A 24,718-nucleotide genomic window follows, 5' to 3' on the forward strand; every position below is an offset into this window, starting at 1 on the left:
TAAGTGCAGTTGCTACTGCACGATCTGGAGAACCTATTCTACATTTAGGGATTAGCCGCTGATAATTTTCACTGAAATCTGAAAAAAGCCATTACAAAATAATAATGTTACTATCAGTTGGCTAAAAATTGGACGGGCACATGATTTTACACAACATACGACACACCTGCGATATTAACGGTTTGGTTTATTTTTATTTAATACCTCGTAAGTTAATAGTATAATGGTTTTCATTAAGCTTTATGGTTCTTATACACATAAAGAATGGTGATCACACCCCTGCCACATGATTTTTTAACTTAAAATTTAAACCGCGTGCGTGAACATACTTCAGTCAACCGGGCACTCTAAGTCGTAATTTACAACACGCATAATCGCGATAAAATTGAAAAATCACATTGAGAATAATTACATATGAATCACGCGCTAACTAAATTCGCAGTAAAATAACGCGGACGATTTTTCAATTATCTTCGCCAAACAATTCCTAACATAACGAAAGAAATAGCCAATCAATACGTCTCACTTATTCGCATTAAAAATTCATATGCGTTTTAAAATCGTACAAACATTTCCGCGATCTGATGGTGAGATAGAAAAAGAACCTTTATATTTCTTTTTTTCACATATAAACGTGGTAATTCGACTCGGAGAGCACAGTCGCTGGTCGCAGCTTTGCATTCTTGTCCAAATATATAGGCTAGTCAATTTATGCGTATGGTGAATGTAATGGAGTGTTATCTTCTTATTCCCTTTTTTTCAAATATGAATTCGCATTTGAATTTATGAATGTAACATTTACTTATTATCTCTCTTTCTCTCTATTTCACACCTTTCACCATTCCACGTTCATTCTCACAGTTTCACACTCATAATATTTTCTCTCTCGTTCTCGCTCTTATTTATTCTCTCGCAGGTTTCCTCATTCTGAGCATCATCTCGGGGATTTTATATTCTTATATCGTTAGGTATATAGCCTTAAATCCGCGAAACGAGGCAATCATCTAGATTCGCTGTCCACTTACTCGTTCGCTCGACAAGGCTTACTTCTTATCATAGGTATAATATTCTTTTCGTCGAACGTTCGAATTAGCAGACTAGGCGCTTAACGAGTAATTAGACCTTCGGCTAAAAATAAATAATGATTACAGGGATATCATTGAAAAATAATCACAAACGGAATATATCGCATTTTGCTAAGCTCAAATTAATCCTAGACGGATTCCAACATTATCCTCGTCCTCGCAATACAGATATATAATTCAAACGCACAACGTTGTATACTGTGATTCTCAATTATAAAGCTGTCGTTCCTTGCCGGCGTTCCTCAAGGAAAACCAATCAATTCGACTCCTAATTAAACTGGCGACAGAATACGAAATGCATTTCAAATTCTATTACTATAATCATTTTACTAATTAGACGCCCCGCTGCCAATCAGTATTATGGATGTATAATTTAGGAAATGGTGATTGTGCAAAAGACAAGAAGAAAAACTTGATTCACTTCTTTCCCCCAGAACGCCGCATCGATCGTACAGCCGCAGTATTACGTGTCAGCGATTGTTGAAATTTCGAATATTATAAGTAAATAAACTTTGTACAGGCATTATGGAAATGGTAGTTGAATGAAAATCTGTATCTCATATACAAACTAAAAAAAAATGAGCACTTAAAAACTACAATAGATATTGGTACAAAAATTAATGCTGCTATAATTAGATAATATCACAAAGAAGCGACGAGGACGCAGTCCGATATTTTTTTTTTTTTTTTTCTCCTCCGGCCGCGTTCCGTTTCAATTTAATATTTACGATGCTGCATACCTCTGGGTATTAACCGTGCTCTGGATACACGTGTACCTATGCACGTACATGTACGCCAGAACGATTAAACAACCAACATTTGCATTGCCCGCATTATAGAGACGCAGCCTTTTTGAGAGACGAGTCCCTGTCGCCTCTTTTCTTCGTTTAACGCGTCATTCGACCAACGATCCGACGTCAGTCCAACGAACAGTTCTCGTTGGCAATTATCAGACAATAATTATATTATATTTATTATTATAATTATTATTATATCCTCTTATTATTTCTATCTTCAATCTTACCTATATACGAGTGTTACATTCTTACATCTATCGCGTGTGGCCAGCCCATGCTATCCTCTGACATAATATCCTGCATCCCGTTACATTATACATGCTTTACGCATCGTTCTTCCATAATATTTTCGATTCATCGTAACTACATAAACTGAGTGCATTTCGGAAGACTATTAATCCTCGGAAAAGCTGTTTCATGGAAATCCGCAAGCGGTTCGCAATGCTGTTAACCTTATTTTATACAGCAAAAGTATAGATGCTATCACAAAATAACCGTTTTCTATACCTATAGTATTATACGTAGCAAAAATAGTTCAACGATAGAATCAGTGGATAAACGTTGAAAATAACCTCGTATATATTCATCGATTCGTAAGGTTCTTCAAAGTGTTGAAATTTCAAAAGATCTTTCGTTCTATGCAGTACAATCATATCGTATAATTTAATATATTAAATTTCCCCGCCTTCTCTATTGCATACCGGTTAGCATAGGCGGCCAGACCAAACCAATGTATTTACGATCCAGAAATTACATACAGTTATGTTATTTTTAATGTAACACGTATTGTATATTATAATTAATGTATGTATTTATATTTATGTATTTACAGACAATCACATGAATCGTAGATATCCTATTATCATTCGTAGGTATTTATTCGTCCTTTCCTATTATACTTATTTCAATTTCACCCTAAGTTCACCTTTACCTAAGTAAGAACCTCGTCTTACTTATGGTTAATTAAATATGCTACAAATTATTTGAGCTGAAACTTGTTCAATTCTCGTATGTTTCCTCACTCCCGAAACATTGAAAACGGCGCGGTATACATTCTGTTCGTGAAGCAAATAGCACACGTTTTTATCACCAATTTGACGTTACGACAGCCTATCGTAAAAGCATTGCTTCAGCAATCGTATACGTTCCGAATAATATATTTCTGCGAGATTTTAATCTTTGCATCGCATTTTAACACGCGCACTCAAGAAAGTGCCCAAGACCAAGAAAATATTATTTCAACAGGCCAAAGCAGATAATTGATTAATTCGCGAAAAACAATCTCATAACAATAGATATAGTTTTGACTCGAATCAAGTTTGCTTCACCGCGAGTAAATAAACCATTTAAACATTCGAAACTATGGAATTTTGAAATTCTCATTTTTTTTCACAATTCGCCACATTAATGACACTTGGAATATTAGTAAGTAAGGCAAAGAGAGCCGCATGAATCATTCCCCCAATTGTACGCTGTATAAACTGTCAAGCACTTCACCGCGAATCGAATATACAATCAGCAATAAATTTCCATTCTGTGTAATTGTCAAATGGCGTGAGCACGCATACAACGCGATGTGGAAAATTTTACAGAAACCAGCAATGAACGTCCGTCAAGTTAGTAATAAAAATACATTCTAAACACGTGGATCGGTGTGGCACGCTGCATTATACAACGTACATCGTGCATAATAAAGGACCACAGTATTCCAGCACTTATTCTTATACTCCTATATATTCTACAGGCAACGTTTCAGGCTTTATTCTTAGTCCACGCTCGAATGTAGCTACCGTCCGTTATCATCAAACATTCATTGCATTTCATGCGAATAATCGTCGGCCTTCGGCTCCCATCGTATATACCGATGTGAAAGTTTGTATTTTTTTACCAGCGGACCTACACGTAGCGTATATTCGTGTACCGATCATCGTGAGGCAAATGATCGCGAAGTCTCTAATCCTAATTCACGATCACTTGTCGCCGTTCATTATCGCAGTATAATAAATCTAATATTCAGAATGTAACACGCACCGCTGTACCTACAGAAATTGTACGCACATCGAGTGCATATGCATCTCATTGTGCCGCAATTCATCATCATCGAACAAGTTTCAATTCTGCCTGCAGTGGCACGGACGACGCTTTAGTGTGAATTTGTGTGCAGTGTGTATATACTCAATACACAAGTATAACAAATGTATACATCGAAACACCTCGACCTTAACAAGATCAATTCTCCTCTAATTATTCCATTTATGTACAGTATTGGTATATTCGGGATCGGTTTATCCGATCGCATTGCGTGAGTTGACGTTAAATCACACGGAATTGTTGGTCGTTTTACGGACCGGAAGCCTCTATGCATAGGTAGGTATATTTACAATTTTTCTAGCCCGACACAGTAACGCTTTAAAGAACATGAATCCAGTTTGGGGGAACACGGGTCGCGAGAGTGCCGTGATGAACGTTGAAATTTTTTGACCGTACAAAAAATGTTGTTTTCATAGAAAATTAGCTATCACGCGTATTATATTATGATTTACTATCGACAATTGATTGACGGATAGGTCGAAAGACAATTCGATCGTTGAAAATCCCGAGGATCCATGATTGCAGCGTCAACTCACGCAGTCCGTGTAAGTACAATCAGCATTGTTATCGCCGAAGGCGTATTTTTTTCAGCAAAATGGCATGACGTTGGGAATCGCATAATTTTGCACGCAAACTTCTTTCTTTCTTGATCTATCCGTAGTAGTAATTGCAATCGATGGAAAAACGTGATATTCGACAGACAAAATGCAACCTACATCCACCTATCTCTTACACCCTTCAACCTTTACATTCACATAATAACGTATCTCACGATAAACGAAAGCCTAATAAGAGAGAGAGAGCTGAAATCTCCGTTATCCCGATTTATAGAGAGAGTTTTCGGTACGCTACGGTAGTAGCTTTAAATTTTCCAGAAAAGGGGGATTGAATCTCGTTACGTCCAAAGGCCTGCTCGAAATTGATTTACGTACGGCAGGTATGAACAATGTATGGGTCGTTAAGATTGAAGGCTCGGCTTTTCTCTGGCAACCTCAATTGCCAAATGAGAAGCTAATTTTGGCGCAAAGACAGACCATTTCGAGAGACAGAGAGATGGATAGACAGATATTAGAATATTGATATGAAAGGAAATGAAACAGGAGGTTCGAGGTCTGAAAGACGCTGCTCGCACATCAAGATGCGCTTTTATAGTATACGAGAGTCTCTAACGAGCGGTTCTTTTAAGCGAAACCAAAGGCTCGAGAAAGCCCTGCCGCCTTCTTGAAATTCTCCGGTAAACTGGCGGCGTCTTTTGTCCCGGTTGAGTGAGCCCGAATTGCGGTTAAATTAAGGGAAAACAAACGAAGTGGGCGTGAAAGAGAGAAGAGTGTATAACCGGTATAATTTAGCAGGATCCCGGCAGCGATTGGGAGCGAAACTCATCACGGGAATCATTTCAGCCAGCATTTGCACTTTTGATCTTGCGATCGAATCACATCAAATAATCAGATCCGGCGTTACTTATTACTTTTTTCCTTGATTTTAAATTGGTATTATGTAACGGTTGTCGAGGGGACTTAAATCTCGGGAATATACCAAAATTTTTTCGCTTTTGAGACCAGTGGACTTCGATATTTGGAGATATATACCTCAACGTCAAAATCGACGAGGACACCCTCTTCATGTAGTTTAAATTATACTTTCAGGACTGCCACATGTTAATGTAGCAGTTATTCCGTTGTCTAAGTTTTTTTAAATTATTTGGAGGGCAGTTTGACATTAGCTGCGCTGATACACTTTAGGTTTGGACTGAATAGCTTCAAAATTAGGTAACAATTTGATATTTAAATATTAAAGAAAATTTGCGTAACTATTATGTTAACGATCAATATTATTGAGAAGAACTACAAGTAAACTTCATGCATGGCAAAGTACAAATGATAAACTCATTTGCTAAAAGAGAAACAAATGTTTTACATACAAAGTTTGAAGATAGGGAACGCCTACTTGATTTTCTTACTGTATAATCTAAGTAAGAAATCAGAATATTGTTCGCAGCCCGCGCCGTCAAACTTTCAACCAAATTTTCATATATATAATATATGATACATTTATTATACATATATGCAGTTATACGTATAATCGATAAACGGAAGCTTCCAATTGCAACATCGATTTGTATACAAGTTGCACCTCGACTCTCTCTCGGTTTCCCTTTCACTCCTTCTCTCTTTCTGTCTCTCTGTCTCAGCCTCTGTACCTGACTAACAAAGACTTTTCGAGCACGTCTCGGGAGTGGAGGGTGGATTTGGATAGGAGTTCTACAAGCTGAAGTCCTTGGCGTGGTGACGATCCGTTTAAAAGAGTCTGCGTGCGTGACGTCACTTCTTCGTATATTCTTTGCACCCAACCCCTTTTGTTCGGGAAATTACACAGGGCTTTTTTAACAGCTTCACTCCACGACCCCATAGAAAACGAATGTAAAACTTTGAAACTTAACTAATAACTTCTATTGACTAACGGCCGGATCTCCATCTTGAGACTCAAGTCGACATATAGGTACAAGTTAATAATTCTAAGCGTATAATTCTGTTCTTCGATACTTCAATACATAGGTACTCGGACTTGGGCAACTGCGTCAATTATGCGTCTCCAATTTTCAAACTCTTCGGTGTTCAGTCATTTCACGGAATTAGTTAACGTAACATTTTGATATTACAGACGGATACTGCGGAACATGTTAAACTGATATTCGCTTTGGCACGTACTTGAGTATGCGAAATTGAACCTGATTATATATCTGAAACATACGTCTGGATCATGGATCGGATTTCCCAGCAAAGAGTGTTTATTTTTATTTTATTTTTTTCAATGCCAATGCCTGTGAGCTTCGGATAATACGAGTGCATACTGATTTTTTACGTACGCGATGCAAATCTCTTGTGTTACGAGCAAACTTTTGTGTTACATATCAATTTGCTGGATGAGTCGCAGAGTCACTCGTTGATTGCATGCGAAAATTGATTTCTTCACCTAAGGGTGATTCTGTTCCAAATTTTCTAAATCACCCTTACATCTTCCCAACACTTTTCGACATTCAATATGTATTCGGTGGTTTGGACCGAAAACGATTTTTCATTACCTACTTGACTAACGGATACGCATGAATCAACAAACACGCATCAAATATATTCTCTCTCTCTCTTTCTCTCGCTCTCTCCCTCCCGCCCCTTTCTCTCCTTCTCACTCGCCCTCACCCTCTCGTCCTCTCTCTCTTTCTCTTTCTCTCTCTCTAGCTTTCGCTCTTTCGCTCGCTCTCTCATGCGACATAAAAAAAATTCCAAACGAGTCTGCGCAATCATCTAGCAATCTCTGAATTGCGGAGGATGGAATGTTGGTATGTAAGCAGCTGCTGTTTTAGGGAGGTGCTGGAACGTTGTCGCGTAGTAGCCTCTCTGCACGCTTATCGATTATCGCAGGGAACCACTGTAGGAATGTAGGGTTTGGACAAAGACGGCCAGAGAAACGAGGATGGCAAGAATAAAGGTGCGTTCCCCGTGGCTCGAGGATAGAGTTACCGCACCTCCTAGCCACCAAAGTGCCCCGCTGCCTCCTGGGGCAGAACTAATGCCTCTTTGAATGGCGGCAGGATGCTCCCCTGAAATAAGCCAAAAACAATCCGGTACACATACTGTTTGGGGTCTGAATTCGCCAGGGCTCTCTTCGTTTCACAGATACGTTCAGCAGTGGTTGGCTGCTGCGTTGGTTGGCAGAGAAATGGAAAAAAGAGAGACTCCGACTCACCGTTAAGAACGTGGAGTTGTACACTGGCACTATCCAAATTACTTGGGCTGCAAGTGTAATTGCCGGAATCTTCACGCCTCGCGGTATGTATGATGAGGCTGCTGACGGTGTCGCTGTCGACTCGTTCCTTCCTCATTTCCAGCTTACCCTGCTGGTATATGAGTACGCGACCGCTCTCGTGGTACCAAAACACGTAGGAAGGCTCCTCCAGAGACTGCTTTATCACGCACCGCAGGGTCACTGTGCTTCCGGTCTTCACGTAAATATCACGGTCTCCCATGATCTCGATTTTTGGAACTGCGGGATTGGTTTTTATTTATTTACCTGCTTATGAATGTAAATTAAAGGGTCTAATAAGCTCGGAGGTCATTCTTGGGGGACGCTTGGAATACTTGAATCCTTATACCGACTCCGGTTGGCCGACCGTACTTAGTAACTAGTGACGCGTAACGTGCGAGACTGCGGAACGGAAAGACTTTACTTCAAATCCCCAGCGTATCGGTAAAGACCTGACAGACAAATCGCAATAATTGTAGGGAGCCGAATCGGCAATCTGAGGTTTGAACTCGGTCTTGCTAGACCAAAAACAGATTTTCTGCAGTTTCCCAAGTTCCAAGTGCGAACGATCGGGCGTTTCTATTGCAAATCGTAATACGGCTGCAGACGCATATTTATAGTCACCAACCCATCCCTCCCACACCCCGCATAATTATAGGCTTATAGGAACACACCCAAAATGGTATGACGGGATTGGAGTGATTATTATCTTCATCTTTATTATTATTATTGTTGTTGTTGTTGTTGTTGTTGTTGTTGTTGTTGTTGTATGGATGGAGGCTTAGGTTTGGCAATGACAGCCGTTTCGTCTTACGAATGAATCTGGTCTAAGCCTCTGCGAAGAACTAACAAGATTTCGCTACTCCACGCTCGCGCCGCAAGTGGATTATCGGTAGTCCTAACCCCCTGAGATCATCTATAGGTCAAGATAAGAAAGTAGAAGAAAAAGGTACGGTGATTAGCATGCGTCAAAGAAATTGGAGTGGCTCGTATTAGCGCAATCCTACCCTTTTGATCCGAGAGTGGAGTAAAAAATATATTGACCTATTTGGCCCCAAGGCTAAACTGAACGTTACGCTAAATTTCCCAGAGATCAAATGAGTTACGAGGGCGCAGTTGCGTCGGTAATACAAATGTCCCACATCCTAATGGCCCCACGGCCAGACTACCTATTCTCATCCCGGTAATATAAAGCCACCGTTTTCTTATTTTTCAAAGTTAAGACTCGAATCAGAGATAAACTATATAACGTAGAGTAAGAGCTCACAAGTGACAAGTCCTCGCGCCCATGTGAAATCTTGATAGTCGTGCTTACCGACAACGTTTAGCTTGATAAAGTAGCTCATCTTCGGCTCAGTGGAGACTTGGCATTCGTATTCGCCAGCGTCCCGGGGCTGGACATACTTCACCTGGAGGGTCCACGTATCTTGGCCGTCCAGATAGAACGCTTGGAACCGTTCGTCAGCGATGAAGGTATATCTGTCCACCGTTAGGATGTGAGCATCTCGCTTCCTGATCCATGACACCTTGGGGAACATAAATTTCTCTCAGACTCCGGCGGGCTCCAAAGAGTTATAGCCCCAAGGTATGGGCGGGCGGGTGCGGGGTACAGTTGGAGACTGTAGATTTACTTCAAACTCAACTTTAACGCCAAGACCCGGTATTCACCTTTGTCGTGCCGTATGAAGTCCACACAGCGGGTTATAAAGCGAGGCGAGGCGAAGCGAGGTGAGAAACGAGCTTAGCTGTTACCAGTTAGGAACAAATCGAATCTAGACCATCGATTAAAACGTCACATCCGACCCAAGTCAATACAACGGACGTGTGATTAACGACTGTGTTACCGCCAACGGAAGCTCATTGTTATTATCGCCCAACTGCGGACGTCGTACTTCGCGACGCCTCCAATCGCCAAGCTATTGTTTTCAGTTATATTTACCTCGACTTACACCAAAATTTATCCAATATCATATCCGGGTCTAATCACATGCGGGCAAAAAATATAATCGATTTCTCCCCGAGTATCCCTTCGAGGTTTTTCGTGATACTTATACACGCGGACGTAAATTCTTGCAATGGTTTGAAACACGGCGAACCGTTTCAACTCACCGATTTGTTACCCAACTGCCGGACTTTGCAGGGTAGGTAGGCGTGGGTTCCAAGCTGCGCCGTGATGTTTTGGGGACTACTTGTGTCGAAGTAGGGACCGGTGTAGAGTCCGTTGAGCCTCTTCACCAGCGAGTGCGACCTCGTACTGACCCCTGGGGGCAAAATAGAATCGGACATATTAGCATACGGGACCGGACCAAGAGAATGTCAGAGTTCCCAAGTTTATCTTCGAAATATTAGAGTCCCCTGAGATGTCAGCAGTACGGTCTTTGGTACGACAACCGAGAATACGACCGATCGTGGGTGAAAATTGTCGAATGCTTTTACAGCATCATCTACTCAATATCCGGGAACGTGATAACAATTCTTAATTCGGCTGCTCTTCGAACATGCCTATAGACACATTTCCTGCGAGACACCAAGAGACATAATGGAAGAGAGTTTTGTATTGGGGTTATCGATCGCGCGAGGCGGGCTAAAATTAATCATTAGTTAGTATTTATTGCAGCGAAGTCGTTTAGACTCCCATTTACTTTGCCCATCTAAAAGTTCGAATATAAGCTTATAATGACGGGTATAGATTTCTGGTAGTTAGCAAGGCTGTTGAAAAGTTCGGTTTCTCGAACACAATTTCTTATCCAGGTTGAGGCAGGATCGCGCCTGAGCCAGCCATTATGTTCTCCCTGTTCCATCGCGTCTATATACACAGTATATGTATGTACGTATGTATGTATGGAAGCTTATAGTCGAGTCTCGGAGCTCGACGTAGCCAAAGTTTCGTCCCTGTCCAGTAAAACTAGTTTATTACTACTTCCTTGGAAACTTGTAGGATAAGAATGAGGACAAATTCTCTCCCGGTTTCACCTTATAACCAGCCATACTATAGGAGTTATCTCAAGACACACGAAGAAGATTGATGTCCTTTTTATTCTGCAATCTCTTCGCGGTCGTAAATTAAACTGGAAAACTGCGTTATGTTATCGTCACGTAGCGTCGATCTCGTTTGCAGGCAGGTTCAAGATATCGCACGAGGTGTAAATCAGCAAAAGCAGTACCTTGGGACAGTGTGGACGAGGGACGTGAGGGTGTGACTCGCGAATAGATAGTATCATGTCGCGGAAGGGGGGAGGGGAAGCTGATTGTTCAAGTACATACTTGGTACCCAGCAAATTTACTGACAATGATATCGCGATTAAACGATGAGTACTCGACGCGTAACATTTAACATAATAATACGTTGTACTAATAGGAGAATATAGATGAAAATCGTGCCTCCTAATTGGTCGAAATAATACCAAGTCATGAAGCATACGGTATAATTTGCGGCGCGAGCTTTTTAACAAAGCAGTTGTTGTCACGCACGTGAGAAACCCATCGGCGTCTCGCCACGCGATATTTACTCCTGTCATCCTCTGAAATTTTAATCTAATCTACCCACGGAAGCGCCAAGGATCATCCCGCAGGTGTGTCCGATCGCATGCGATCCAACCGTGCCGTGCAATCAACGAGAAAACGCAGAGTTAAAGAATCGACGCGCCTCGTGAGGAGCGTTAAGTTACGATCACGAGAAAGCACGGAAAGTATACGAGAGATGTTGCGGGATATATATTATACCCCTTACAGCGAAAGATTTGGTGCGGTCAACGACAGGGAGGCGCGAATCCGCGCAGGCGAGAGAAATCGTATACATATATCGCGAGAAGCGCTTGCGCTCGTTCTACATTTCGAAAATCATTTGCCCACCGAGATTACAATCCGCGTTTCTTTGGGCTTCAACCGCGTATACGTACCGCGAGGTGAAGGTTCGAACGTATACCAGGAACACGTAGCGTACCGGAAATTGCTCGAAGCAGGAAACCGCAGAATACGAAAAGGAACGAGTGTATTCACGAATCCGGTGATGTGAGCTCACGATTTCTCGTATTTCCCACGGGGCCTCTTGGCCCGTTCTTTACCAGTTGTAAAAAGCTCTGTATTACGATCGCATATGCAAGCCGCGGTGCGCGTGAGTCTCGGGATGGCGAATTAACTCCAACGTCGAGGGTATTGTATCGCAGGTATCCAAGAGAGCGTCGAAGGTTCCTCTGATCTCGGCACCGGCCCTGAGGGGTGGAATCGGGGTGGCTAGGGGTGCCGGCGGGCGAAGACGCCATTTTATCAAGATCTGCGATGACGTAGGGGAGTTATACCGCCATATCCGTGCGGCACGGATTCGCCGCTATGACCTCATTAGGCACGCCAACGTCGTCCCACTGCCGGAGTTTACTGCACGACTCGGTGTCCTGTCGCAACGGTGGTGAAATGTCGTTGCCGACTTTGCGGTCTTTGCGGTCAGTCGGCGTCTTTGAACCGTCGAATAAGAAACCGCGCGTTTCAGGTTTCCGCTGGGTATTTCCGCGCGGATAAGCGGTCCAATTTACGAGACCTTCGCCTCTGCCATATCGATTCTCAAAGTGCACCAGGCCTAATGACTGCGCGATGACATGCAGGGGATGCCCCGCGAAACGGGGGTTGAAAAGCGGGCGAGATTACAGGCGCGTCGCGAGGCTACGTCGAGTCACGTATACAGTGGGTATTATACACCTCGACGAGGTATTCGTCCCTCGTATATCCGTGTCAGATTCTAGATATCAAGGATGCGGCGTGAATAAAATAAGGGACACGTTTTACGAGAACTGTATATCCTACCTTTCGTAACGGGGTGGGAGAGTTGTACGCTGTTTAGCTAGATATTCACAAGTTATTTTATGGGTAGATTTAATATGCACACGAAGCGCGGGCTGGGTGGATACGTACCGAGCCTGAGTGAATATGGCTTGCACGGTTAAATGCGAATATAATAAGGGCGTAAATGAGTAATACACTAGCCGCACTGCCATCAACCACCTTCTACAATCCAAGACCACAAGGTTATTGGTAAACCCCCCCTGAAATCGTTGTCATATACTCAATTCAGGAAAGACCCCGTTTTTTTAGAACCCTCGACGAGGGTGTTTTCCGGAACTTGTTTCCTCCCCTGACGTAGCCGATAATTCAATTAATAACAACTCGGGATATCGAGACAAATTGAGGATCGTTGACGTCGTTCGCCCAATATCAAATCACGGTTTCGCATTACTTGTTCGATTTTCATTTTTAACGCTGTAAGAGAAACACCCCGGGACCGAAAATAAGAATTAAACATACGTATCGGATTCTCTAAACAGTATAGGACGATGCTATTACCGAAGTCAGAATATTAGTTTCAAAAAAAAAAAACAAACGAGTTCTACCACAGAGCAATGTTCAATGTTTAAATCGACAAAAAGTCATACGCTGCTTAACGAGGGCATACGATTTATTTCTGACAACAGCTTATCAATCAGTCATACACGACGGTCGCTTCGACGGCAAAAGGTCACACGTAGATCAAACGTCCTCTTTCAAAGTTTATCGACTAACCGCAGGGCAGATAATTCAATCGGACGTTAAAACAGCAATACGTGCTGAGTCGTTGGAAACAGCCGTTCATTTGAAAATTAAAAAGCGGTACAATAACCATCACCGTTCAACCAAAACGAACATCGAACGATACATTTTTATTGTATTTGTTTTTAACCAGCCATCGAAAATCGTAACATGGTTTCACAGAAATAAGTTTCATAATCGTACACATTCTATCACGCTTCCGTCTTGTCATTTTTCAGTACGACTCTGCGATCAGCGATCAGTTGTTGACTGACAGGTATCGATAAGTATAAATCCTTACCCGTGATGCCTAGTAAAATCCAGCAGACGAGGCACAGAACATAGTAATTCACATATGAGCAGGCCCTCATGATGACGGAATCACTGACATCGCAAAGCACTACATCTGCCCCGGCCCCAACTGGAGGCGCCTTTTGCGTACCACGGCCACCACTAGAATAGTTCACACATTTCGTAAAGAGGTTCTTTCTCCCACGTATATATATATATATATATATATATATTTGTGTGTGTGTGTGTATAGCGAAAGCGCGTCGTCGATCCCTCACATATCCGCGTCCGCACAAAAGCACTGATCTTCCACAATTGGCCCGATGCGCAAAGTTAGACCGAGTACCGTCTCTCTATAATAAATTACGCCGCGTGTAGTATAATTTGAGCAAGATGAAAAGGCCGCGGCAGCGATAGGGTCGCGACGGTTATGCCGACGCATGCATATACTTTTCAACTCCGGTCTTACTCGGGAGTTGCGATGAAATTTCGACGATGCTCGTCGTCGCGACGCCCGGGCGAAGCTCTAAAGCGCCGGGCTACGGTGGCACTGCCCGCCCGGGCCGACGCCTGCGCCCTGTTCCGCGCATCGGCCTTCTTCAACCCGTGGTCGAAAAATTCTCGGTAAACTAAAAAGCCCCGACGATATTGCCGGGAAATTTACCCGGGGTGGGACTAGCGCGGGGGTGAACCAGCTCCTGTGTTTACTCTATGCATCACTCGCGTTAACCTGAAACACCCCGCCGATCTTATTGTTTTCCCTGCCCCCGCCTTCGCCGAACTTGCACCTCAATCCGACGACCCGATCCACTCCGTAAATTCATGCACGTTAATTTCTATTTGACACTTTTACCCCTGCGATTCTTGCTCGGACAAGCTTGGGTCGAGTCTCCACCTCGCGAGCGAAATTCTTTGAGACAGGATGCGAAATTCTCAATATTGAAGTGTAAATTTCAGGCGCGGCATTTCCAGCTCACTCTCAATGAGCAAGTCGATAATTCGATGCGACGAGTCTTGCCAATCTGAACTCTAGGGACCGTTTAATTCTTAAGCTTGTGCAGCATCGCCTCGTGGCGTATACACCGGCATGGGTATTATATTGCACGTGAGATATGTAAGACAATTGGACAATCATATTCGCCCACGCGTTGTACTCATGACGTGTAAATGCTATGTGTATTGTAGGTACATATTTGCACAGACACGTGCCTGGTGTATACTCTCGGAAAGTATCTTCGGCAAACGAGGGTGGCTGCAACTTCGAGCCGGTGAAAATGGGAGTTTTACTATCTTATAGTAGGGGGAAAAAGGGCAGGAAGAATCCCGCCGCCTTTCGCCTGTGTATAATATATATGTGCGAATCTGAGTCGTCCGGAGGGGTGGTTTGTTTTTAACCCCATCCGGAGCGAGTCGATGCAAAAAAGTAATAGTGATTCTTGGTCCCTCAAACGCTTCTGCTTACTCAAACGCGAGAATTTCGGGCGTATTTCAACCCTCCTTCGAGGGTGGCGGGCAAAAACGGGGACTTTGTCGAGGGGTCAACGAGCGGCGAGTTGGAGGCGAGAGTGAACGGATCAAACCTAAGTCGAAATGGGGGAAAATCGGGGTTATTTTATTCCATTTATGAAACTAGACGAGCCGAGAGACGAGGCGAAACGCGAACGAAAATTGGGAGATATAGAAAATCGTCAAAGCTAGCTTCACCTTGTAAACAAAGACTGCTGCTACTGCTCAACTTTCTACACACGTTCCAGATAAAGTATGAAAAATTCTCTGTATGTATTCTTTTGCTGCAGGAATAACGAAAGTTTTCGAAGAAACGTTACTCCGCCGAAGTTAAGAAAAGAACAGGAAAAATATTCTCCATCTTCCCTGTGACCAATTTCTACACGTGCAAGTAGACAACTTGAATTTCCAACACGCTCTGCATTGTGTCAATCAGAAATTCCGGTCACGCGATGCGCTGTGAACAATTATTGTAGAATTTTTCAATATCTTTTTCGCGAAAGTTGATTCAAGGCTGAATATTTATTGCAGCTTTTTGTACGCCAAGAGAGGCGCGTCGCTGGTCTCATATGGTCGAAAATTATTCTCACATTCAACCAGTCTAGCCATGCCAGAATATTACTTCATTCGGTTCTACGTTGATTGTAGCTTTCATTTGGTTCCATGCAGTTGTACCCACAGCAGGTATTGTTGAGCGAAAATTCATTTATGGACAACAGTCACATATGGCTGTACCATTTTTTACTCTCGCTCGCTTGAAAATTGTTATAGAAACCTTGTTTTAAAGCTTCGTATACGTAGAGAATATCACCATCTCCTTGAAGCATCCCAATAGGGCAATTAGGGGAATAGCCTTCTCAATTTAATCACAAGGAGAGAAACGAGAAACGAGGAACAAGCACGGAGGGAGCAAAAGTGGAAGATGGAAAATGGAATCCTAACAAGTCGTGAAATTGGTAGCTCTAGAAGAACGACTTTGGATTATCCGGAAATTATTTTCAGTCGATATTATCCTTTTGGATGGGTTGGAATCTATAAATCTCCCACGGTAGATTCGCGTTTGGAGATTGGCTTTCGAAGCCAAGCAAAGCGCACGTCTTCAGACTTATTTTTGCGCCACTCCCGGGGTATCTAAAATATCCCTACATAGTATATACAAGGCACACAAACTAAGGTGAACCTCTGACGTGAAAATCGACGGAAGCTGTGCGACGCGACGTTGTCAAACCTTGCGAATACCGTTTGAGAAAAACGTATAAAAATACGACTGATTGAAAGTCGTCCGCGCGAGATTACGTCTCGTCTCCCTGTGAAATAAACCCGATATAAAATTTTTCGAATTGAATGTACTCGTCATTATTAATGATTCAGCAAAGTACATAACCTATTTACTTTCAGCCGTCGCGTCGCCATGACGAAGACGGTCCAAAGTTTTATACTTACTCCGCACCTTAGTAAATCTAGATATGAAATTTCAATCATAATTTATCCTTCTCTAATGAAGGCGAATCCTCAGGAGTCAAATAACGGAATGCTTGCACCGAATAAATATTGGACAATTGGAAACGAAGATAAAATTGAATCTCCACCTAATTGACCCTGCATAACTTATCCTGATGGTTGCAAAACAATTAATTCCGAAAGGAGGATTTTCGATAAAATTGTTCAGTTCAAAGGGCTAACAGTAATGGCATTGAATCGAAGAAAACTGCGATGTGTAGAAGTAACGAATCAAGATCTGCCAACGACACTTTCGCTACCTCGCATTCAAAACCGAGTCTCTGGCACTTGGCAAAAGCGATAGCGTTTTTTAACGATCAGACCAGCGTGCCAAATACATTTCTCCGTTACAAATGCTTCGATCAAATTGAGCCCCGTGGGTTGTTGTTCCCGCAAGGTATGCCTAGTTGATCTTTAAACGGCGATAGGGAACGAGAGAAACATTGCGGCCTCCGCGCGCGCTATCATGGCAGATAAAAAATATTTACAGTCAATTAAGGGAGTGAAAGACCTGCAGCGGCCGCAAGGCAAAATGCCGGGGTCCCCTTCTTTCCCGAGCTTTGTGTTAGAAGGGGCGTTTTTCGAGGTGCACGTAGTTGGGAATGGATTACTTCCGATTGACCCTGAATTTCGTAGCGTCGACAAAGGCTGGCAATCTGCGATGCCAGCCGCGTTCGGCACGCCCGCGGTTCCGATAAGAAGCGAGTTTTGTGCTTGGTGGACCAAAATCGTCGAACTACGCCCCGATACGAACGACTCCGAGTCGTAACTTCCACGACCGATATGAAATTTTTAGGCGAAATCAAATACATGGATGCACTGGGACGTGTATGTGCCTGGTGTATATTGAAAGAGAGAAGGAGGATGGAACCCTCGTCGACGCGATGCAGGCGATGGCAGCGTTTCCCAGAGGCGTTAATAAAAAATCAAACAAGACTGGTCGTTTTTCTGACCCCCAGTTGTGCTCCGGTCCGCGGAGCGGCAGACCGTACCGAGAGGCCATCCGGTATCTCCGGGGAGCCTTAACACCCTCAGGTGTGTGCACACCTTTATACGCGAGTGCGATGGTCGCTCTTGAGGTTCGGTTCGAGAAACCCTCGCCCGTTTGACGTTGTTTTTCAAATGAGTCTGGTTCAATGGGGAGCCAGGAAAGCCCCAAGGAGGCGAGATCCGGGCACGCTTTTGAAGCTCAATTTACAGGCGGAGTGTCTTTGTACCTTTTCGGCCCCAAGATACTGCTCGTTTGTCATTAAGATTCAGTCTTATCGCGGCCTATCGAACAGCACGCCGCGGGAATCTATATCATTCCTGTAGTCAGCGTATTTTTATTATATTATCCCAACCCGCTGTTCGTGACAATTATATGTCTTTTTTCACAGCTAATATTGCTTACACCTGGGCACCACATGGTAAATTTATCACTTCAATTTTACGTCGTACTTTTCTTGTTTCGATCTCGGTACAAATATCGAACATTGGATACAACCGCGCGTTTTACACTGCTCGTAATTTTTTATCACGACGATAAATATTCGCCCCCCTCATTATATTGTAAGTGAAAATTTTGTCCCAGCATGACTTGTCTAAATTTACCACAATCTACGCCTGAAAGCTGGGCTATTGTTGCTGCAAAGCAGAGGAAGGAGGTTTATTCCTACAACGGTAAAATAACTATCGCTAAAAGCTGCTTGAGAAATTACCGTAAAAAAAAATTATGGCACAAAACAATAGAATTTCATTTTTAAAATGACAAAATCAGAATGATTAACTTGCGTTGGAACTACATCTCGTCCGCAACCACGAGAAAATTGTCATAATCGTCAAAAAAAAAAAAAAAAGATATTGCGGAGAAATCAAATTATTGGTACAGAGAGTTCAAATCATGTAAGCGCGAATTGTAACCGTCGCAACGAACCCGCAATAGAATGTCACAACTGTCCCAAGCGGTATCATTCGTTGTCGAAACAGTAGCGGTAGCCGACCGTAACAACGTATTGAAATCGATGGTACATTACCAGACAAGCACATCCATTACACGTTGGTTGCTCGTGTGTCGAGAGTCCAATAGAGTTGAGGGTCGCATCCAGGTCGCAAATCTATTCTTCACAACACACCGCTTTACATTACGAGCACAAATTCACTCTGAACTGTAAAAAAGAGGGTAAATGAAATGAAAAACGATAAAATCAAAAGCTTCAACAATTTCGCCCAACATTTCGCTAATTGAATGAAACTCGCCAGAGTATTCACTATAACTACTGTACAACGCGTGGTATATCTCATCTGATGATCTACTCACGACTAACGGAGCTTCTTGAAACTTGCCGGTACGTAATAACAACTTACTCGCGTGTAACGACTAGCTTCGCTCACCCCCCCCCCCCCCCCCCCCCCGCGTTGGCTGACACAAACGTATAAACACGCACGGTACGATTTTAAAATTGGACCAATAGGTATTCTATAAACACGCACGTCGCATGGTGTAAAAATTCTTTTGTCTTCATTGATGACGATTCTTTTACTTCTACGGGTCGAAGCGCACCCCTTGCAGTGCTAAGTTTAAGAAAATGTGCCCACTGCAACCCATTTCAGTGAAATTGTTTGCTTTCATCGGACATTAAAATTCGTCAATTATCGCCGCCCAACAATTCCGTTATTAATATTACGAGGCAATCTCGGGAGAACTGTTTAAGGCTTACACGTATAACTTTGCGCATTATATCGCTGCCGCGTGACGCCGCGTCAGCCATTAAGGGGTAGTATGTCAGGCTGTATGCGAATAAGGAACGTAAATTGGTCCCAAAAAAAGATCGTCGTTATGGCCAGACATACGCGCTGGGGCGCGGTGGCCGTGCTTCTGAGTCGTAACGCTTATTGAACGAGATTTTACGCCTCGCAATGACCGACCTCCCTCTCCCCCTCCCGCCAGGCTGGAGAGCCCTGGAGTGACGTTTTCCAAGTTGTGCGTTGACGTTGATTACGCTCGGTATTATGTTGTAAAAATGAGCAAATTTTAACGAGATCCGTATCGGCGTAACAACTCGACCACGAAAAAATTTCCGTGCGCACCTGTATACAAAAGTTTAAAAAGTCAATTACACTTTGGCAGAGTTACCCGGGTTAAATCACGTCTCGGCAAAGCCTCGGGTAGCGCCTTGAGGATGCTTTTCGAAATAAGTACCACCGCGGCACTCGATGTCCCTTCACTGTTAAGTGATACAAGCGGCTGACTGGTCAGACGGTCTAGTTCTGGCCCCATTGACGCCAAATGGACGGCAGTCGATAGCCGAGCAACTGAAGGCAGGTTAATCGGCTCTTTTCAGACGATTTCGACCTAATGGAAGTTGACTTCCGGATTCTTAGCTTGACGAGGTCACCTCAAGAGAAGAGATCCCGACCCAAAGACGCGGTCGCAGCGTATATTAGAGCCAGGACTTGAACAGCAGCTTACAAGAGGCTAATTGTAAAGACAGAAAGGAAGAGAGAAAAAATTCAACGAAAAAGTGGAGACCCCATTGTTCTCCAAGAAATTTAGGCCGCTGGAAGCGGCCGCGGCACATCGCGAGGCGCGGTCTTCGCCCGCAGGTAAAACTCACATCGGCGATTGTTGTTGCAAGTTATCCCAGCGATTTCAAAATACATCAATATTGGGCGCGAGCTTCCGAGTTTTCGAATTGCACGGATTTCCTTGGGTAGATCGGGCAGAGATTGTCACTTTCAGGTCGGGCCTGAAAATGTTGACTTGTCGATGAATAATGTCCGCAAATTTTCATAGATTGCACAAAAGTCGAGCAACGGCTGGTATCGAGACCCCGATTTCTCGTGGGGATATCGCGCAGGATCAACTGTACGCTCTACGCCACGGCTCACCCTTCATTTTTCAAATTACACTCCCTACCCGAAGACGAGTAATTTCTTCCCACGTAGCACCTGCAAAGGATAGTCGACCCCCCGACCACCCGAGGGAGAAACTCTCAAATTTAAAACACGCAAGTGCAGTGAGACCATCAATCCTTTTGACCGGTAAATTTAACGTTCGTACCCATTCGGGAGATTACGGTTGGTCAGATTGACTCAGCGAGTATATCCGTGTATTTTAACTTCCCACTGGTATCGTAATCAGGCCAACTCTTACAGATGATTGGAATACTGTATTCGCGAGTATCGTACCGACCTTTCGGTGCGGTTACATTGGCATGTATAAAGCGTCCAGATCAAGGATCACGTTCAACCCCCTTCCCTCCCCCCCCCCTCCCCGCTGTTTGTCCGCAAAGTGCCGGCGTTGTTTAACCAAAATTTTCCCAATACCAACGAAATGCCGTTGCAGAGGTACCAGCTTATAACTTAATATTTACTGTTTGTCTCGAATACACGTAGAGCACTAAATTGGCTGCCGGAATGTCCCTCTTCGGCTACCTGCCCTGAAACAAGAATTACCGAATATCGTTGAAATTGGTGAAATGAATTCGGGTCCACTTATCTAAGAATTAGTCCACGTCCACCCCGTCATCTCAGTTCGTTAGCTGCTGCCCTGTAATTAAGTTAACTTTAATACCGGCGATTTCATCGGTCGCTCTGCAGAGGCATGACGACAAAGATAACCATTACCATATACGGGCAGTAATTGAAGCTCGTGGATGATCTAGATAGCCGAACTAACGGCGCGCTGCAATAGTGTGCATAGACAACCGAGGATAAAATTCAGCAGCGGTGTTAATTCGCTTTCGATTGAAAGTAAGGCGACAAATCACGAATCAAGCTAACCGTACCTGACGTTCGATCTCTAGCGCTGCATGAGAATATAGAACAAGCTTATGAAATATCTGAATTTAAAATTCGTACACCGAACCTGCCGGGATTCCCAAGGCGTATACGCGTTCCCGCTCAACGTGCTGCTTGGAAAATTTAAGAATTCTATACCAAGGAAACGTGTGTGCGGCCGGGAATATGTGTGATGTATACGTATGAATCTATATGTACGAACCTAACCCTCGGGAACTTGTAATTCTGACACAAGTTCGGCTTACCTACCTGCAGCAAGACCAGACGCTGAAAAGTTTAGCCCTGCAAAGTTTCACCAGCTCAGCTCGACCGGTTGGCGAACAGTTGGCTCTAATGATACCGGCTTTCGGAATGAATTTATTATTTATTATTTTCATATTTGAGCAGGCTGATATTACCCACCTCTTACGAAATTCGTTGGCCCGGCTCGAGGAGGGTCTTGCTTATTTACGCATTGCGTTAAGCCGCATCGTACGTTCCGTGGGCTATCCTGGACGACTGATTTTCGGGGATCAATAAATTTGGAATAAAATGGATACAGATTCGCTTTTACCTATTATTCTCTCGCGGCGAAACCTTTTAGCTTTCACCACTTCGCCCGGAAAATATAGGCCAACAAAATTCTTCCTGCAAAATTGACACGGAATACATAAAGAATGAAGCGAACCAGCACGTGTGCTTTTTGTCCCTCATATCTTAAACATAATATATCTACGTATAGCAGAGCGGCATGGATAGGTGCATGCCGGCGGAAATATCTCGATCCGCTCGAATGCTTCCATTTACGGTACAAATCTACGTACGTCCGGACAATAATATGCAACGCAAATTTTTGATTTTTAAACAATACAATTAGCGATCCATCGATCTTGTTATTACGGGCTATGGCTACTCGATCGATGTTTAATTTCCCATCACGAGAAGGTGTAGAAAGTTGCGAATGAACGGCAAGTCGTTTCTTAGTCGGTACCGGGTTGGCCCTTCTATTTTCCGCCCTCGTGTGTTTTATTATATGATCCGCTATCCTTCCAGAGAAAATATTACGACGTCGATGCATTGATTTTCCGTTTTATTGCGCGGAAAGTATAAGGTCAGCAATATCGGTCGCGTATCACGATATCTTACGAAGGGTTCACGGTTCATGGTTCATGGGCCACGACGTTTCACCGTCACGGATGTGGTCACCGGCGGACTTGGAGCAATTTTACACCCCTTTCCTTTCCTTCCCTTTACCGCCCTGACACTTCACTTTACCCACAAGCAGTAAAAGATGTCACCTCCCTACGCGTCGCCCGTGCCGGGGCGGCTGGTGTCGGAAACAATTTTAGCTCGGGGACAACTAATCCGCTCGTGAACATGTAACGCGGTCGTTAAACCCGCAAAGTTCAACGATAAATTCGTAACGAGATTTAAAAAGAAAAACTTTTCCTCCTCTAGTTCTGCATTAGGTATACTGCGACAATTCATACGTTAATGCGTATCTGATTGACCAGTCAGCCGTAAAATCACAGAGAAAAACAAAAACTTTAGTAAAGTATCCCGTGTTTTATTATCTTCGTTTTACGAATATCTTAAAAGAGGTGTCGTCTTTGACAACCTCAGTGGCGATAATTAGTGGTCTTAGAGTGTTCGACGCCGGTGTCTCGTACGAAACGAAAGATTCTTTCTGCTCTTTGTTTTTTCTTACAATTGAATCTTTTATACTCGTAGGATGTATATCGAAATAATTTTGTATTCAGAAACTAATGAATATTCAGTTAAAGATATTTTCAACCCCCAAGGTACCATTAACAAGGAAGAACATTTGTTTACCATTGCAGATATGGTAATTTCAGATTCACAGATAAAAAAAAAACACGGATTCATCCAAATAATTATAACAGTGCAATTCACAGGATCGCACTTCGTTAGGTTATTTATGATACGGATTAGCACTACAAAACAGTGTCGAAGTCACGAAAAAAAAACGTGAAAAAGTAATCTCAATTGCATTTATCCATGCTCCAACAAAGTCTTACATTTTTGCAGCTTTTTTTCGTCACTAAACTTACTGCAGTGATTCCAAGCGCATTCCCCCAGCCAATTAATTTCTTTCCGAAGTTGCCTGATTTCCTGACGTCGGGCCGGCCTGATATACCCGTACAGCGTATTTGGCTTACGGAAATAGTACGGACCGGTTGAACTGTGGAAGGTTGAGAGAGTGTCCCGAGGACAGGTTGGCCACCGGCCTTGGGGGGTGAGGTTGGGGTGACATGGGGACGTCGCAAGGACAGCAAGCGACGGAGGCCAACCAGCCAGGCGAGCAGGAAGGCAGGCAGGCAGGCAGAGCTCCAAACTTCAAACTAATTACAGCCGCGGGCAAAGCCAGAGGCAGAGAGTAAGGCGCGGGCGACAAGGCGAGACAAGGCAGGAGACAAGGCGCCAGTCAAGAGGACGGTCGCCGTTGTCGTCGTCGTCCTGGTATGACCACGAGGGTCGGTCGTTGTACCACTAGAGCCGGTACCTGGTGGTAGTACATAGTTGTAGCTTTAGTAAAGGAGGTAGTACCAGTGCTGGTGGGTGCACTTCCCATTCCGCCACAATTCAGGGACCGGCAAAGGGTGGGAACTCGGTATTGCCTCTAGTTATACCACCACCAATAGCCAAAGATGTCGTAGATGCACGTATGCGCGTATATTCATGTCGGGTGGGTATAGGTGTACTAACGTGGTTGGCGTGGGTGCAAGGATGTACTTGTACTAAGTGCTAAAGTTATAGTACGATAACCTGCAAGTAGAAGAAAGTCAGACTGCAGCTGTGGCAGTAGCAGGAGTTGGCTGGCTATAACGCGACGTAGTCTCAGTTGTGTATTCTTCTCCGTTTCTCGTCTCACATGCCACGCGTAACCGAAGCGCTCGATCGGAAGTTGACAGTTGACGTTTCGGGAAACCGATAGGAGTTGAAAGTAACAATATCTTGACATTTTAACGAGTCTAGTTGAAGCATGGGGGGGGAAAAAGCACGGTGGGGCGGTTAAATCAAGCCACAGAAAAGCTTTAAACGGAAGAACACAAGGAGATTTCCCCCAGGAATGAATTCGCGATTGGATCAAGCCTCGGGGCTGCCAATTCTATTTGAGAATGGAGCAGCCGTGATACATGGATGTATATACCTATGCCGCAATGCATTTTTCCAAGGAAAATTCAACTCAGCCCGAGCTTTCACCGGCAGCTCCTGTTACTGTTCGGCTGCAAAGATACCGGTGCCGGTTCTACGTATCGGCGAACAGGCGAACAAACTGAGAGACATAAAACCTAATTTGGACTACCC

General features: G+C 43.7%; 1 protein-coding gene across 3 annotated transcripts; it reads right to left on the minus strand.

Annotated features, from left to right (window-relative positions):
* Positions 1 to 167: 167 nt before the first annotated feature.
* Positions 168 to 18,917, minus strand: LOC124306888 (hemicentin-2-like). 3 transcript variants are annotated; one of them, XM_046768012.1, is made up of 6 exons: positions 18,866 to 18,917; positions 18,643 to 18,774; positions 9,884 to 10,035; positions 9,090 to 9,300; positions 7,718 to 8,014; positions 168 to 7,571 (listed from the first exon to the last, which is right to left on the minus strand). In XM_046768012.1, exons 2-6 carry the CDS (start codon positions 18,653 to 18,655, stop codon positions 7,384 to 7,386), a joined length of 861 nt encoding a protein of 286 aa, XP_046623968.1. In that variant the 5' UTR covers positions 18,656 to 18,774; positions 18,866 to 18,917; the 3' UTR covers positions 168 to 7,383. The 3 variants fall into 3 exon arrangements, with proteins under 3 accessions (XP_046623968.1, XP_046623965.1, XP_046623967.1); XM_046768009.1 differs by lacking the exon at positions 18,866 to 18,917 and adding an exon at positions 13,632 to 13,783 and having other exon boundaries at positions 18,643 to 18,775; XM_046768011.1 differs by lacking the exons at positions 18,643 to 18,774; positions 18,866 to 18,917 and adding exons at positions 13,632 to 13,783; positions 14,091 to 14,106.
* Positions 18,918 to 24,718: the final 5,801 nt, after the last annotated feature.

This window comes from Neodiprion virginianus, chromosome 6 (genome assembly GCF_021901495.1).
Source record: "Neodiprion virginianus isolate iyNeoVirg1 chromosome 6, iyNeoVirg1.1, whole genome shotgun sequence".
Classification (NCBI taxonomy): Eukaryota; Metazoa; Arthropoda; class Insecta; order Hymenoptera; family Diprionidae; genus Neodiprion; species Neodiprion virginianus.

Excerpts from the sequence above, each read along its gene's own strand:
- LOC124306888 (XM_046768009.1), bottom strand. The coding sequence starts at position 18,710 with ATGCGACCCTCAACTCTATTGGACTCTCGACACACGAGCAACCAACGT. Across the intron at positions 10,036-13,631 it reads GATTTTACTAGGCATCACGG|GGGTCAGTACGAGGTCGCAC; the intron begins GTAAGGATTTAT and ends TTTTGCCCCCAG. Across the intron at positions 7,572-7,717 it reads ACAACTCCACGTTCTTAACG|GGGAGCATCCTGCCGCCATT; the intron begins GTGAGTCGGAGT and ends GGCTTATTTCAG.